The sequence below is a fragment of the Podarcis erhardii genome (assembly GCF_964252035.2).
Source record: "Podarcis erhardii genome assembly, chromosome: 4".
Classification (NCBI taxonomy): Eukaryota; Metazoa; Chordata; class Lepidosauria; order Squamata; family Lacertidae; genus Podarcis; species Podarcis erhardii.
Genome location: NC_138508.1, coordinates 47418028 through 47434806, shown reverse-complemented (window position 1 = coordinate 47434806; position 16779 = coordinate 47418028). Strand labels below are relative to the sequence as shown.

At 39.4% G+C, this 16779-nt stretch overlaps 1 protein-coding gene across 22 annotated transcripts in view; it reads left to right on the top strand.

The window, feature by feature from the left end:
• Window positions 1-16779, top strand: part of ROBO2 (roundabout guidance receptor 2) — an 830881-nt gene that overhangs the window by 635978 nt on the left and 178124 nt on the right. The window contains exon 1 of one of the 22 annotated variants that reach the window (XM_081858424.1): window positions 8203-8218. The exons of the other annotated variants lie outside the window; for them this stretch is intronic. Within the exon in view, the coding sequence (XP_081714550.1) occupies window position 8218 (1 nt within the window). The 5' untranslated portion in view covers window positions 8203-8217. Of the gene's footprint in view, window positions 1-8202; window positions 8219-16779 lie in introns of those variants that run through there. 22 annotated transcript variants of the gene reach the window in all.

The window sequence follows — 16779 nt, the reverse complement described above, 5'->3', positions numbered from 1 at the left end:
TTACATGAGCTGTCTGATTGCAACACAGCACATACAGTGGTACCTCAGGTTACATACGCTTCAGGTTACAGACTCCGCTAACCGAGAAATAGTACCTCGGGTTAAGAACTTTGCTTCAGGATGAGAACAGAAATCGTGCTCCGGCGGTGCGGCAGCAGCAGAAAGCCCCATTAGCTAAAGTGGTGCTTCAGGTTAAGAACAGTTTCAGGTTAAGAATGGACCTCTGGAACGAATTAAGTACTTAACCTGAGGTACCACTGTACAAAGAAAAAGTGTTTCATCATTTTGTTGGTTTGTTGGTTTGTTTATAGCTTCCCACAAAACATTCCGAAATGATTTAACAATAAAAACATCAACAATAAAAACCTATATTAAGGAATAATATAAATTGCAGTATAGATATAAAAATGCTGGTTGAAAAGACAAATCTTCAGTAGGCAGCTATCTCCAAAAAGATAATAGAGATCACACCTCACTAAAGGAACAACAAAGAGTAGTTGCTACTACACTAAAGGTTCATTTCCTACCTCATATGGAATGGAATTCCTGATTAAATAGTAGATAAATTGAGTTATCTTGGATATCCTGGTCCCAATTTGTATAGGACTTTTGACACTAGTCCTAGCACCTTGAACTTGTCCTAGTAGCTTATTGGCAACTATTCTTTGCTATTGCAGTTGCAATTCTTTCAGTGACGGTTTAAATTAATGGTGGCAGTCTGTCCCAATGAGCAGTCCAGATGCTGCGTTTTTCACTAGCTAAAGCTTCTGGGCCATCCTCGAGGACAGCCCCACATAGAGTGCAGTTCAGTAATCCAATCTGGAGGCTACCAGTATATGGACAACAGTGGCCAGGCTATCCCAGATTTGGCCATATCCAGGGCCATCTTACCAATAGCGCTAGGGGTGTGGGGCACCCGGGCCCCGGGCTCTCATGGGCGCCAGGCCAAGAGTCCAGGGCCTGAGAGTTGAGTTTGGGGGAAGAGCCTGCCTGTTGGTCAGAATGCTGCAACAGGCTCTGCTGCAGGCGGCTCTGCGCCGTGAATTCGGGGGGTGACCAAGCCAGTGAGACGCTGAGGTGTGTATCCAAGAGTGCTTGCAACTGTCCTCACTGTGACTCTCTTCATCACTTTGTCAGAAAATGGGCTTTTTGCAACTGGGCAGTAGTTGTCAGAAACCAATTCAATCCAGGGAGCCTTTCAAGATGGGTGGGACCACTCACTTGGATATTGAAAATAGTTCTCCAACATCACACCCAAGGCCACCTCCTCCAGCTTGGTCAGAGAAGTGGGCGGGGAGCCATATTTCACTGCCTTCTTGACCTGACATGTTAGCTCACAGTTTTCCATACAGTATGTTACCATTTCTCTGAAGGGTAACACTGAACTTTTTAGCCCAGTAACAGTACCAGTAACATAGCTGGAACTCTTTAGCTAGATAAGGGTGTCATATCATACTGGGTTAAACTTCAAAGAAAGCACTTTTTGGGAAGACCAAAAACAATTATTAGCTGGCCTGTTCTACAAAGCTTAGAAGTGGTGTCAGTATAGACTTGTCACTTTTAACTGAAAACCTATTCTCTCTCAAACTGTTCAGGAGGGGAAACAAACCCCAAATAGTTGCCTTTAACACTGCTGGAGCGAAAGCCTTATGAAAGTACTACTACTTTCAAAGAAAATATATCTTGCAGTGAAGCTCAAAATGGTAATGTTTGATAGAAAAAGCTATTCACTTCCAGCAGAGAGTTTAATTAAACAGGCCAGCACAGGTAGCTAATAGATCTAAATGCTGATGTAAAGCACAGCAGTAGTAGTAGCTTTCCTGCTCCCTACCCCTTACTCTTTATTTTCTGAGGACATTTAAGTAATTTCTGTGAGAGGGGTTTACATTTACATGCATCTCAAATGCTTTAACAGGAATATTTTACCGGTTGGATTCTGCAGCTGTTTAATCTTTTACTACCTTGGTATCTGTCCTTTAAACATTTCATTTGCCATTCGATGCTTGCAGAATGTTACTGCTTGTGATGAGCTCTACTATGTCAAAATACTATGTAATCTTGATATTGAACTCTTATGAAATGACCAAGAATGGACTCCAGTTAGTATTCATTTAATAAAAAACATTCAGGACCAATTGAAACATGATGGGCCCCACCTGGAAACATCTGGAATGCATTTACCCATGTCTGTGCTCCATAACATTTAAAATGCTCTTACCTCACGTGCTTAGTGTTGCAGATCCTACTTGTCTATAAGCAGTGTGTTTATTTATTTAAAACATTTATATTCTACTTTTCCAAATACATTAGCGGGATATAATAAATCAAAATAATAGAATCATAGAATTGTAGAATTAGGACCCCAACTTTTAAAGTAATTTAAGAGCAGCAACAAATAAATTTAAGCAGTTATAAACCACTAAAACCTCAGGGAAGGGAAGAGATATTATAAATACAGTGACAATAAAAAATGATTTAAATACAATACAACAATTGACATGGCTTCAAAAGCTTTCCTAAATAGGAAGGTTTTTTTACTACCTTACAGTAGGCTGTTAGCAGGGCTTTTCTTTAGCCACAACTCAGATCAGGCATCTCTCTGGCGGCTGCCATTGCCATTCTAAGAGAACAGGGCAGGTGTTCTTGGTGAGCTCAGCCAGCTCTTTTTCTAGAAAAAAAATAGCACTGGCTGTTAGAGAGTGTGTGTGAGGAGTATTAGGGGTGGGTGGGTGAGATAAGGGCCTTTCAAACCTAGCTTAAATTCTAGCTTTCCATCCATGAACAAATTAGAGCAGGGGTCAACAACCTTTTTCAGCCGTGGGCCGGTCTACCATCCCTCAGACCATGTGGGCTATATTTTTTTTGGGGGGGGGGGAATGAACGATTTCCTATGCCCCACAAATAACCTATGTAACTACGAAAAGTGAGCTCACTTCTTAAAACATTCACTTACTCACTTTCTTCCTTTTTGGATTATGTTCCTCCCCATGTGCTAATTAATATGTACTAAGATGTGAAATCATTACCACCAGTGTACATTACCTTGTCCTTTCTTGACATTGTTGTGCTGATTCCCTATTTGTATTTGTCCTTTAGAATTTCCCAGTCTGTTTTATCCTTCAGAGCTATAAACAAGCTTTGTGTTATTTCTCAATTTCCCTTTCTCTCAGCTGATTTCCTCACTGAAACCATTATTAAGTATATTGAACACTTATCCCAATACTGATCCCTGGAGTGCTTCACTCAACTTCTTTCCACTCTGAGAAGCAGCCATTAATTACAAGTCTTTGTTTCCTATCACTTAGCTAATTTTTAATCCACAACAGGATTTTACCTCCCTACCCTGTGGTTATTTTCCTTAATAGTCTCATCAGCGGCTTTTGACAATCCAAGTAAATTACTTGAAAAAGACCTTCTTTTATCCTGTTTGATTAACTCTTTCCAAGAACAGTGATGTCTCAAAGAGGCAAGATTTTCTTTTCACAGAGGTTTGACCTTATCAATTTATGCTTATCCAACTAGGGCATTATTTTCTCCTTAATTATATTCTTTCTCAACCTCTCCTGAATTAGGACCGAGAAGCTCATCAGTCTCTAATTTCAGTTTTCATTGTAATATTGGCAACTATATACATCTTTAAATATTGCTTGTGCTATATTTGCATTAAGGGCCTATTTAAATTCCTCAGGCATGGTGATTTACTTGGTTTGGAATTCCCACAATGTTCCCTAATCTTTCCTTTAGAGATTTGCTGTAATGCTACGGCACACTTGTATCATACTGTGTAACAGTGGTATCTCCTCCATCTTTAATCATAAAGATTAATGCAAATAAGCCAATTCTTTTCCCAGCAGTCCATTAATCCTCCCTAATAGCACCCTTCACCTTTTGTTGGCCAGAAGATTCAGGGACTTACACTGAAACCTCACTACTGGATGTTTTGCATTCCCCTTTTGGTCATTTCAATGTCCTTGTAAAGTTGGAAACTTGTGAATGGCAAAGTCCCTGGGGGAGGAAATGAGGGCTAGCAAAGCAGGTAGTTCAGAGTATTACTAGCAAAAGCAAGCACATTCAATATATAGCACTACTAGATAAAATATGAAAGAAAGTTTATATAGCTCTAGCTAAATTCTGGGATGCTCGTTAATAAAAGCAGTATTGGTGTAATATATTATTTGTATGTGCAATTACGCTTTTGTCCAAAATAGCAGAAGCTTTCAGCTTTCTCTACAAGCACGTAAGAGGCAAATCTAACTTCGTATTATTAGTGTGGCGAGGCCCGTAACCACCCTGTTCCCTAGACGCATATTGGTTTGGTATTAAATATGGCCACAACTTTATTGCTTACAGATGTAAAGGTTTGGTCATAGACACTGAGGTAAGCAACTGCATATTTTACTCTCGCCTGTCCTCTGGGAGTGTTTCTAAGGGTGAAGCCGGGGGGGGGGAGGACACGCCCTATGACCTATGTCAAATAGGGGTGTCCCCCAAGTGGTCTCCATTGGAGGAGTGGTCTGGCCCTAGCCCCCTTCTGGGTATTGGACAGGAGCCACTCTTCCCAGATCCTTTTAACAGAATACCCTTACCCGTGGAGGGGCAGGCGGAGGCTACAACCTCCCCTCCAACGAAGACTAGGCTTAACCAATCCCTGTCCGCCTTACAATTTTGAGATGATTGCTATGAGGTAGGTGAATACCCAAATAGCTGTGCCAATTTGCTAGATGGGAAAAAATCCTGCCCAGCCCCTAAATCCAACAACCGACATTGTCCATAGCAAGGTTGTACCATCAGCAAAAACCCTAATCTGAGGGAGTGTGGGTGGGAGAACTGGCATGGTGAGAGAGAGGTCAAAATTCCCAGCAGGCCGGGCATTTATCCTTGCTCTGGGCACGGGACCAGGCACTGCTGTTGATCAGTTGGTCCCACGCCCAGGGGAATGCCATCTATAGATTCCTTTCGCCATGGGCCAATTTGGCAGTAGGAGGACGGTCCAGCCTACAATAGACCAGTTCCCAGAGGAGGCCTGGGGCCCACCCAAAAAGCCACCTACCCAAAAAGGGCAAATGGACTTCCAGAGCAGGAGTACAAAGAGTCTTTGGCCAGAGGATTGGGGAGAATTGTTTTTCTCTGACCTCAACTGTTAACAAACTGTGGAAAAGTACAGATAGTAATAAGTACCTAATTAACAGTAGTAATTCACAAAACAATTGTTGATAATGAAGACATCCTGGCATTGGTAAACCAATTAATACATTTAGACTTAGTCTGCACAACACAATATGTCAGAACCTAGCTAAATGAGACAGTATCAGTCTGCATGCTTCTGGAGAGCACTAGCGTTAAAATCTCTCTTCACTAATCATGAGCTGTAGTTAACAAAATGTGACTACACTTTGTGGTTAGCATCACAAGCACTTGTGAATTCCTTTCCAGAAGCCATCACATTTGTGTGGTCTTGCTAGACCAAGCTTTATTGTGTCATGTGATCCTGGTCATAATGTGCTAAAAATTATTTGTCTCTGTTCAATCCACAAGCTATGTTTAAAATTTGCTGTTGACATGTAAACCCTAAAAAAATTGGGACCAGGATACCTAGCAGATTGTCTCCACCCATATATGCCCAATTGACCTTTTGAGATATTTAGAGGTGGTGTTGCTTGTTGTAATGGACGTAGCCGGGGAGGGGGGCAGCTGCCCCCCTAGATCAAGTAAAACAATAAAAATACTTGATTACAGAAAATAATTCAGCTTAAACCATACAGTTATACACTATTGTTAAAAGCATTTGTACAGTAATAAAAGGTTGCTAGAGAATTAGTATTTGTGCTTCAAGGTAGTCTTTATTACACTGCCTTTGTCCGAGAAGAGCCTTGCCTAATTATTTGTTGTTTTTCCAGATAGCCCTTGGTTCTTGCTCACACACTGAGTAGAGATTACACTGTCCTATTAGTCCTTTTAAGGGCCAACGTATGCCAGCGATGCCATGTGTGAACAATCTGCAGGCACCATTAGCACTGCTTGACTAGCTCTTGATAACACTCACTATGAAGTCAATTAAAGACGTCAGGAGGTGGGCCAGACTGCTTTCTTTTACTAACAACAATCCTTAGGGGGTGGAGCACAGGGATTTGGAGGACAGGTGATGTTAGCATTTTCAGTAGGAAAGCAAAAACATCCAGACTGCTTCTCTCTGTTCTTTGGCACAAATTCCTTTCATTTTCCCACCTTCCCCTATTTAAAAACAGGTTTTGACAGATTTTCCACTTTATAGGAAGCTGATGAAAGCCAAGTGACTTCAGTTCACATTAAGGAAAATGGAAGCATGAGGCAGTAGCAAAGAAGTCTGGAGCTTAAATTAAAAGCTGGCAGGAAATACCAGACCTTATTTGGAGCCCTAGTGCTTGGTGTTAAGTACTGTGCACTACACCATATTCTTCCATGATTAAGTTCTAACTGTTGAATACTTTTCCAAATGTATTTTGGGAATTAATTGAACTTTTTTTTTTTTGCCTGAAAGTAGACATACCAATTTCAAGCAAAAAACTGCTGTGCCTACATTTGCTGCTGGACGGTGGTTAATTTAACTTATAGGAAGATTTGTCAGCTTCCTGTTTTAAAAATACACCCCACCTTAAAACAATTTCCAATTTCCAATTATGAATATATGCTTAGATGTTTGCAAACAAGTTATATTTAGTTTTAAAATGAAACACCACCATTATATTTGTCTTCCTTTAGGAAGTATAGGAAGCAGACAAAGAGTAGCTCCAAAAGAAATGGGCAAAAGGAATGACCTAATTAGATTAAAAGACACATGCTGAAGTCATACCTTGCAATCCCACATTAAGTATCTAGACACACTTGCTGGAAGTAAGTACCGTATATACTCAAGTATAAGCTGACTTTTTCAGCACATTTTTATGCTGAAAAAGCCCCCCTCGGCTTATACTCAGTGAGGGTCACTGTTGGCGGCGGCAGAGGAGGAACAAGCAGGCCAAAAGCAGCCCTTTCAGGCCGCTTGTTCTTCCTCTGCCGCTGCCGCCATCAGCCTCTGCCTCTCGGCAGCACTCTAGGTAGGCGGGGGAGGGGGGAGAGGTTTGTGGTGTGGTGAACTCGCTTATACTCGAGTTAATAAGTTTTCCCAGTTTGTTTTCCCAGTTTTTTGTGGTAAAATTAGGTGCCTCAGCTTATATTCAAGTCGGCTTATACTTGAGTATATACAGTACCATCAAAGTCAATGGGACTTCTGATTTTGTTAAGGATTATGACTTTGTACTGGGCATAGTGTTTCACCATCAACACAACCAAAGTTTTAGTTAATTGCAGGGCTGGATGAAGACCTAGGCACTGAAAAGATTAGTTCAATATTTAACTGCTGTTATATCCTTCCTATAAGCAGTGTATCCTGCTTCATCCTCTTCACAACCTTGTGAGGTCCTTTTGGCTGAGAGATAGCAGCTGGCCCAAGGGCACCCATAAACATAATGGCTGACTGGGATTTGTGAACTAGCTTCTCAAAGCCCAAGAACAGCAGCATACAATAACAATTTTGATCTTGGCCATTATTACAATTATGTGATAGTCATTAAAAACTTTCATTGTACATTAGACCTTCTGTTGTGACTTTCTTCATCGTGTTTGGGGCATCAGTGGGAGTGGGAGGAAACTTGTGTGTGATGGGATTATCATTACATGAATTAGTTATTACCTGATCATGTAAATCAACTCTTCGCTTACCCACCAACAACATTCTGGAACCTTACTGTGGAATAATATGTATTATTAACAGCAGCAGTGGTCTGATTATACATTGGTGTGTATTTTTACTTTGTTCACACTCATGCAGACTATGGTTGCCCAGATGCTCATTATTCCCTACTGGCCCTCTTCTTTGTTTGTTTAGTATTCTCTTTGATTCTCCCTTCCAGACCACTTTCATAGTTATATTTAAAACAGCATCTATACAATTCGTTGCGTGTTTCAAATATGAACATATTTGCAAATGAATAATATAGCTCTGGATCATAATCTTGTAAATCATGTGAAAACAGTTATTATATGTGTATACAGTGTGAAGCAAAGGCTCCTCAGACTATGTAATGATGTCCTGCCATAAATATCAGTTAAAAATTGAGTCTCTAGTTGCTTTTGTCTTCCATTTATTTACAGGGTTTTCCTGGCTTTTCAATTTAGATTGTGCTTACATAGGGGAAAGCTAGTAAGTATAATATGCAATTACTTGTTTTCAAATGTATCATCTATCTTCTAGTTTGTATTTATGGTATCTCATTTAACCTTGCTCAATGAATACATGGAAATACAATGGAGAGAGTTTTCGACATTAATACTTATTATTCCAATTACTTAGTTTCCATCTGGCTTATTTATTTCCAGGCATCTCACATTGGGCTCCAAAGAAATGACATAACTTATCTACAGGAATGTGCGATAAAGATAAAATGAGAGATTGTTTACTTGGCTAGAGAGGCATATTATTTGTTTTCTTTTCAAAAGGCTCAGAAAATGAAATGTGAAAGATTATAGAAATGGAAATGGAAATCTCTACAGAGAGAGAGCAGGCATTTAAAAAAACGAATCAACAGAGATTTTGGAAATACAACCTGATTTACTGTACAATATAACAATGTTTAAATCTATGGAGTTTTATAACACACACACACACACACACACACACACACAATTTGCTGTCCTCCTACTCCTTCATTTTCCTAAAATTCAGGTTCCATATATTCTCTTAATTTTGTTGTATTTATCAAAGACAGAAAAGAATTTCCATATCCACGTATAACTATTTAACCAATTATAATCTTATTTTATGCTATATTCAGCTATTTGGATGTTGGGCCCACAGCATGCCTGCATTCATTTAACATGATGCTAGAAGTTGATAGTTCCACGAGCATTTTTGAAGTTCACTTCCATTATGCAAGGCACCCATGCACAACAGAGAGTGTTAAATACTCTCAAACCTGAACTGCCTTATTGTGGCTGGCAAAGATTAACTTCTCACTTCCTCTTGAGGCCAGTGACAAGCAACTGTGAACCAGCCATGGATCATATTATTTCTAGAGACTTTGGTGCTAATTTGTTTTGTATTGGAGCTACCAGTCCCATTTTGCTCAGTCGGTAGAGCATGAGACTCTTAATCTCAGGGTCCTGGGTTTGAGCCTCACACTGGGCAAAAGATTCTTGCATTGCAAGGGGTTGGATTAGATGACCCTCATGGTCTCTTCCAATTCTATGATCCCCATCCTGAGCACAATCCCTTTTGACCATTACACTAAGCAGTGACAGGCATGACTACCACTTATTGGGCTGCCCACAGGTGAGCATATGGGGTTCTGCAGGCATGGACTGTCGTCTGGCAGGGGGCCCTAGTTGTGCTGTATCTTAACCACATCAAGCCCTATGCTTTGAATAATAATAATAATAATAATAATAATAATAATAATAATAATTTATTTATACCCCACCCATCTGGCTGGGCCTCCCCAGCCACTCTGGGCGGCTTCCATAGAAACCAAAAATACAGTAAAATATCACACGTTAAAAACTTCCCTGAACAGAGCTGCCTTAAGATGTCTTCTGAATGTCAGGTAGTTGTTTATCGCTTTGATATCTGCTGGAAGGGCGTTCCACAGGGCGGGCGCCACTACCGAGAAGGCCCTCTGCCTGGTTCCCTGTAGCTTTGCTTCTCGCAATGAGGGAACCGCCAGAAGGCCCTCGGCGCTGGACCTCAGCGTCCGGGCAGAACGATGGGGGTGGAGACGCTCCTTCAGGTATACTGGACCGAGGCCGTTTAGGGCTTTAAAGGTCGGAAACGTACTGGGAGCCAATGTAGGTCTTTCAAGACCGGTGTTATATGGTCTCGGCGGCCGCCCCCAGTCACCGTCTAGCTGCCGCATTCTGGATTAGTTGTAGTTTCCAAGTCACCTTCAAAAGTAGCCCCATGTAGAGTGTATTGCAGTAGTCCAAGCGGGAGATAACCAGAGCATGCACCACTCTGGCGAGACAGTCCGCAGGCAGATAGGGTCTCAGCCTACGTACCAGATGGAGCTGGTAAACAGCTGCCCTGGACACAGATTTGACCTGTGCCTCCATGGACAGCTGTGAGTCCAAAATGACTCCCAGGCTGCGCACCTGGTCCTTCAGGGGCACAGTTACCCCATTCAGGACCAGGGAATCCTCCACACCTGCCCGCCTCCTGTCCCCCCAAAACAGTACTTCAATCTGTTAGCCACCATCCATCCTCCAACCGCCTCCAGACACTCACACAGGACCTTCACCGCCTTCACTGGTTCTAATTTAAAAGAGAGGTAGAGCTGGGTATCATCCGCATACTGATGAACACCCAGCCCAAACCTCCTGATGATCTCTCCCAGCGGCTGCATGTAAATGTTGAAAAGCATGGGGGAGAGGACAGAACCCTGAGGCACCCCACAAGTGAGAGCCCAGGGGTCTGAACACTCATCCCTCACCACCACTTTCTGAACACGGCCCAGGAGGAAGGAGCGGAACCACTGTATGACAGTGCCCCCAGCTCCCAGCCCCTCAAGACGGTCCAGAAGGATGTTATGGTCGATGGTATCAAACGCTGCTGAGAGATCCAGCAGAACTAGGAAACAGCTCTCACCTTTGTCCCTAGCCCGCCGGAGATCATCAACCAGTGCAACCAAGGCAGTTTCAGTCCCATGATGAAGCCTGAATCCCAACTGGAAGGGATCCAAATGGTCCGCTTCTTCCAGGCGTGCCTGGAGTTGTTCAGCAACTGCTTGCTCAATCACCTTGCCCAAGAATGGAAGATTTGAGACTGGGCGATTGTTGGCCATTGTGGCCGCATCTAAAAATGGTTTTTTAAGAAGCGGTTTAATAACCGCCTCTTTCAGCGGGTCTGGGAAGGCTCCCTCACAGAGGGAAGCATTCACCACCCCACGAAGCCCATCGCCCAGTCCTTCCTGGCTAGCTTTTATAAACCAGGATTGCTTTGCATGGGCTGGATCTGATGAAGGTGCCCCATGTGCAGAATGACTTCTGCTTGCCCAGTGGGATTTGCCCTTCCTCTCCTTGTGTGCAGATTACCTGGCAAAAGTCAGCTAACCCTTCACATTGGGTTTTATACATATGTAAGGTGCTTGTTTATAATTATATGTTGGGAATGACGCATGTTCTGATGTAGCTGCATTTTATACTTTCTGGATGTTTCAAGATCATATTCTGTGTTATAAATCAAGCACTGCTGGCAGTTGTTTCTTTTTGTTTTCCAATGTATTTCTTATCAATTAAAAATTCGGTGTGGCATGAGCAAATTTTTATTCTGAAGGTGTGACCCAGAGAAAAAAGTTTGAGAACCGCTTGGTGGTTTATATATAAAAACTGTATGTGTGTGTGTCTGTCTGTCTGTGTCTGTGTATGTACACGTGTGCTAGACATCTCATCAGTATTGTGTTCACTAATTATCAGTGACTCTCCATGGGTCTTTCCCAAACTATCTAAATATGCCAGGTATTAAACCTGGGCCCTTCTGAATCTATAGTGAAACAATGGCACAACTTGCACTTAAAAGTCTGCATCAGGTGTTACTGTAATGCATTTCTACATTACTGGACAATTCCCCAACTTAATTAAATAACTAATACTTGGCTGTTCTCATTTACTAGAATATGCATACCTTACCTTTTAATGTAACTGTAACTACTCTTCAAGTGCTGTTTATGAACAGAAAATAAATGGAACAAAAATACGCATTGTCTGAAACTAAAAAAAATTAATCTCGTCTTCTTGTCTATCTGTTCCACCCAATTTCATGAGCTGGATTGATATGGCTACTTTTCCTAATTGGAAAAACAACCAAGAATAAGCAATAACATAAAATTATTTTTAGAAATGCATTTTTAATTACTGAGCTGCTTAATTATTGAGTACCATCTAAAGTATCCTGTGAACCTTATCACTATGCAAATGTATTCAGTTTTGGAAACAATTAAATGATAATAAAGCATTCTTTTTTTCTTTTACCATATATTACTGTAATGAAGCTGTTACCTCTCAGTGTGCATTTTAATGAGTTTTAAGTAACATTTTAATGAGCTCAACATTACCATAAACCCAAGGATTAGACTAAATTGAATTTACTGGGAAAAGGGAAAGGTTCATTAAGAGTTAATTATATTGTTTAAGAAAGAATATTATTCATTTTATGAAGTCCCTCAGCTAAGAGCCCACCAACATATCTATGCTTACTAATAGATATAATAATGTTGTTATTACATTGACACGACACATTGATTTATTTTGCTATTATTCTTTTGTGGATTTAATAAAATGTGTTGTTTGTAAATAATATAGCCAATAATGTAACAAATGCACTTTGACATATTCTTTTTTATAACAAGAAAATAGATTCAACTGTTTTTAAGTCTTTCCCTTTAGAACAACTGCTTTCTGATTTTGTGGTTGTATTACTGTGACTTAAGAGAGAGTTTTATATTAACAAGTTATGGATAATAGACTACAGCAGCCTTAGAATAATAGAATTGCAGAGCTGGAAGGGACCATGAGGGTCATGTAGTCCAACTCGCTGTAATGCAGGATTCTTTTTTTGCCCAATGTAGGGATTGAACCCACAACCCTCATGCTCTACTGACTGAATTATCCAATGCATCCTTCTCCAACTTGGAGCTCTCCAGATGTTTTGTATTACTACAGTTTCCATCATCCCCAGCCAAGATGGCCAAAGCATGGGAATTGTAGCTCCAGAAATCTGAATGGTACCTGGTTGGGGAAGACTGGACTGCAGGCATTTTTCTTCTTAACATTGGCTACCGTGCCATTCCCAATGAATATTCCCTAGGATGCAAAATGTTTATGCATGTTTGTTGGACCAGCTATGTTGAATAGAATATGATTAGGAGGTTGTAGTCATTGGCTACTGCCATTTTGGGTGGGTAGGTATTTTATCGAATTTCAAAATATTAACAAATACAAACAATAAAACGGGTTCTCAAGCATGCAAAAACTAAAGTAAATAAAAGTCATTAACATCTAACAGCTTATTAAAATAATAATTCAGTATTAGAAACTAACAGCGTAATGATACCAGACAAAGTATAATAGTTTACCATTAACGTTGCAATTTTTCCCTTATTACATTTACTTACCACAGTTTTCTGTAGATTGATAACATGCTACACATTTCAGACAACACGAATAAAAAAAGGCATAATTTATACCATTTTTGACCATATCTGTAAGGTTTGCTTGACCTTACAGAATATTGTTTATGCTTAAGTATGAAAATGTTCCTTTTGAAATTAGGTCTAACCTCTTAAAAGGATTCTGTGAAACTATTGGAAATTCCAAATGTAAAAGATTCAATTAATGTTCCCACTTAAAAAGATCACTGGGGTCCGGTCCGACTTGTACTCTACTTTTTGATTCATCAAGTTTGAGGCCCACCTCCCTATCGTGGTTGCTAAGCAACACTTTCCTACTCTTTAGGCCCAAATATCTCAAAGTCATTCATTTTCCTTTCTACACCAAAAGTCCATAAAGGATTATTTAGTTATTATTAATAAATATCAGCCAAAAAAAATTCTATAGCAGTTTTGCCTCTAGTACCTTCAACAACCACTTCTCCATATTAAACAATAATAAATCTTTTCATTTTTGTTCACAAAAGTATCTTTGCTGTGGTCATATGTTAAAATAATATTCCATAGTTATTTAACTTATTATGTATTCATCAATTCACACCCAGTTGCATATCTTCTGATCCCATTTCTTGTTATATTTGCCATGGTTTTCTATCCTGATTTTAAAAATGTATTTCTTCCATTTACACTACTTCCTGTCTTTTTTCAAGAAAAACACCAAAGCCTGGCTAGCTTTTTCCTCCGAATTCACTCAAAATTGTACACCAAATGCTCTCTCTCCAGTTTATCTCTGCCAGCTCAGGATGTCTCCTCATCTCTCTGTCCATGGCTTCATTCCACTCCTCCAACATCTGCCATTTGGCTATTTCAGTCTTCTAGATACCCTTGCAAAGGACTTATCCATTTCATCCAACTCTACCATTTTATTCTCCTATTCTGGCAATCCTTTATCCATAATGTTCTCCAAAGCCTCTGTGTTTTCATTAAATCCCTTTTCCTTTTCATTCTTTGCTGGTTCATTTTCATCAGTTACAGCTCTGATCTCTTTTCATTGTTCCTCCAATAATTGCTGCAAGATGCCAGTGGTCAATGGAGAGTTAAGGGATGTATTTGCCATACTGGGGGGTTCTTGGTCTTATAAATAGCTCAATTTATACCTTAAGAACTTCACAGTCTCCACTTTAAAAACTTCTGTCTCCCGTCTCCACCTTAAGATGTCCACAGCATTTCTTATCTATCCACATTCTTTCCCACAGGGGGAAATGTGACATAGGAAAATTACTTTTGGTTTGAAGTTAACACTTTCATTGAGAAAACAGAGAGTTAAAAATAAAATAAGAATTTCTAGCAATCAGAACTCCTTTGTCCATTTAAATCTTTCTTGGTTGCTAAAATTAGGGCATGCTTTTAGTTATGCCTTTAATCTTTTAATGATCAACTCTTCTTAAACCAGACAGTAGCTCACATACTGGATATAAACTTCAACTGGCAGACAGGTAACCTCTATAACCTTTAAAGCAGCCATAAAGATAATTAGAGAAAGATAGGCTTTGTCAACCTTATGCCTTGGGGGCTGCTGGATGGTTTGGGGGCACAATTTTATTTCCTCCACTCTACATCACTCACTCTCATCTGGGTTTCTTGCAGCTTCTCAGTCTCCCAGCATAGAAAGTGGACTTTTTCCAAGCATCAGAGGTTAATCCCTTGTTCACTCTATTTTTCAAGAGTGAATTTAGTAAGCGAGATTTAAAGCTTGGCTATTATCAAGCACCATGTAATTATCTCTGTTGGCGAGCAACCAAAATAAGATGTTCAGTCTGTCATATCTTCCCCAAGAAGTCACATATGTTTTTAATTTGTTTCCTAATTTTTATGGAACCAGTTTATTTATCGTAATGTTCTAATTTTTCCAATTCAAGATGTAAAGATGTTGCTGTTTAAGCATGTTGTTTACACATCTTATTTTTTTCTGCCATACAACATTCTCTTTCTACTGCTTTCATAGCATCCCATATTATTTTTTCCTAGTAACATCTGCAGTATGTTCAACATAATCTGAAATGCTTGTGAAAGTGGCTTCCACAGATTAATGGTTAGTAAGTAATTTAGCATCAAAATGCCATGAGGATATGGTTCCATGCATGTTTAAAAGATGGACAAAAGATGGAAGATGTTGCTAATTTTAGCTTCTTGAATTTTATTTTTAAGTGAAGTGGACATAAGTTTATAATGTATTCTACATTTTTAAAAATACCTTTGTGAGTTTAAACTAAAATCTTTCTTTTTTATGAAAGGATCCTCATACATCAATCAAATCATATTTATTTGTAAAGATGTAGATCTGTCTCCACCCTTGATTAATTCATCTTCTGCAAAATTCTGTAACTGTTTAAGTATGGAGTTCAAAAAAATTAGCAGTTTTATTTGGGGGCATATGTAGAAACTAAGGTGAAAGTCTGAAGACTGACATTACCTTATTCTTTGAACTCCATTTGGTAGACTGCTAATGTAAAAGTATATTCCAAGCTCTTTTTATACATGTGGGGTATGTGCGAACAGTAGACATGGTTCAGTGAAAAGGGGATCATTGGATAAGAACAGTTTACTGGTTTCTTTTCTTTTTGTTAAACCTCAAGGTTTGAAAATATACAAAGCTAAGGGTACAAAGATATACACATACTATATTTTCTGAAATTGCACACAAATCTATATTAAGCCTTCTTCATTTAAGGAATATTAACCATTTTTTAATTCCAAAAAAACAGTATTTTGACATTTATATTGTTTGGCTAAAGGGGAATGTATTCAACAACATTAGAAGAAAAATATGTCTGTTGTGAACCTGGAAATATTTTCAGCATGATCCAAAACATTCCATTATCATATGCATAGTGCATGTAAAATAATTTCAGTCTGATCTTAAAGAAATCTATATCAACAAAAAGCATGCTCAGAAATGCTTATTGCTTTTCTCTCCCTTCCTTGGTTGTCAAAACAAAAGTGATGCCTTTGAAAATTTATGTCTGATGTGTAATGAGATTGCTGAATGTTAACTGCAGCATTCAGAATTCATTAGGGGCTAAAAGCTAGGGGGAGATAAGGTTATAGGGGCTTCACTACAGCGTAGATAGGTCATATAACTTTGTTTTCCATCTCCTAGTTTACTCATAAATATTTTATATTCTGGATTAGAAAGACTTCCACTCTTCATATCATCCAACAGTCAAATAGAATCTTTCCAGAAAATACAAAGATGTCAGCTTGCATTCAGTTGAACACAGTGAATTCTAAGAATGTATAGGATCTTCTTTTTGTCCTACTGGTGTGGGGAAAATAAAAAGCAGACAGCAGTAAGAGAGCATCAACAGAAATAATAAAGCATCAGCAGAAACCTGTGTGCGCAAGAAAGTGAACTTCCTTAAATCACATAACTGTTGATGACATATTTAACAGACTGACTTCCAGTGGCTGTAACGTATTATTGTAACACCTGATGCAACTGAAGAAGACAGAATCTTCTCTAAAGTAAGACAGGGCTCAGAAAGCCTAGGAGGGATTTCCCCAGTGTTTAATCAGATGGTGATATTTTTAATTATTTTGCTGAAAA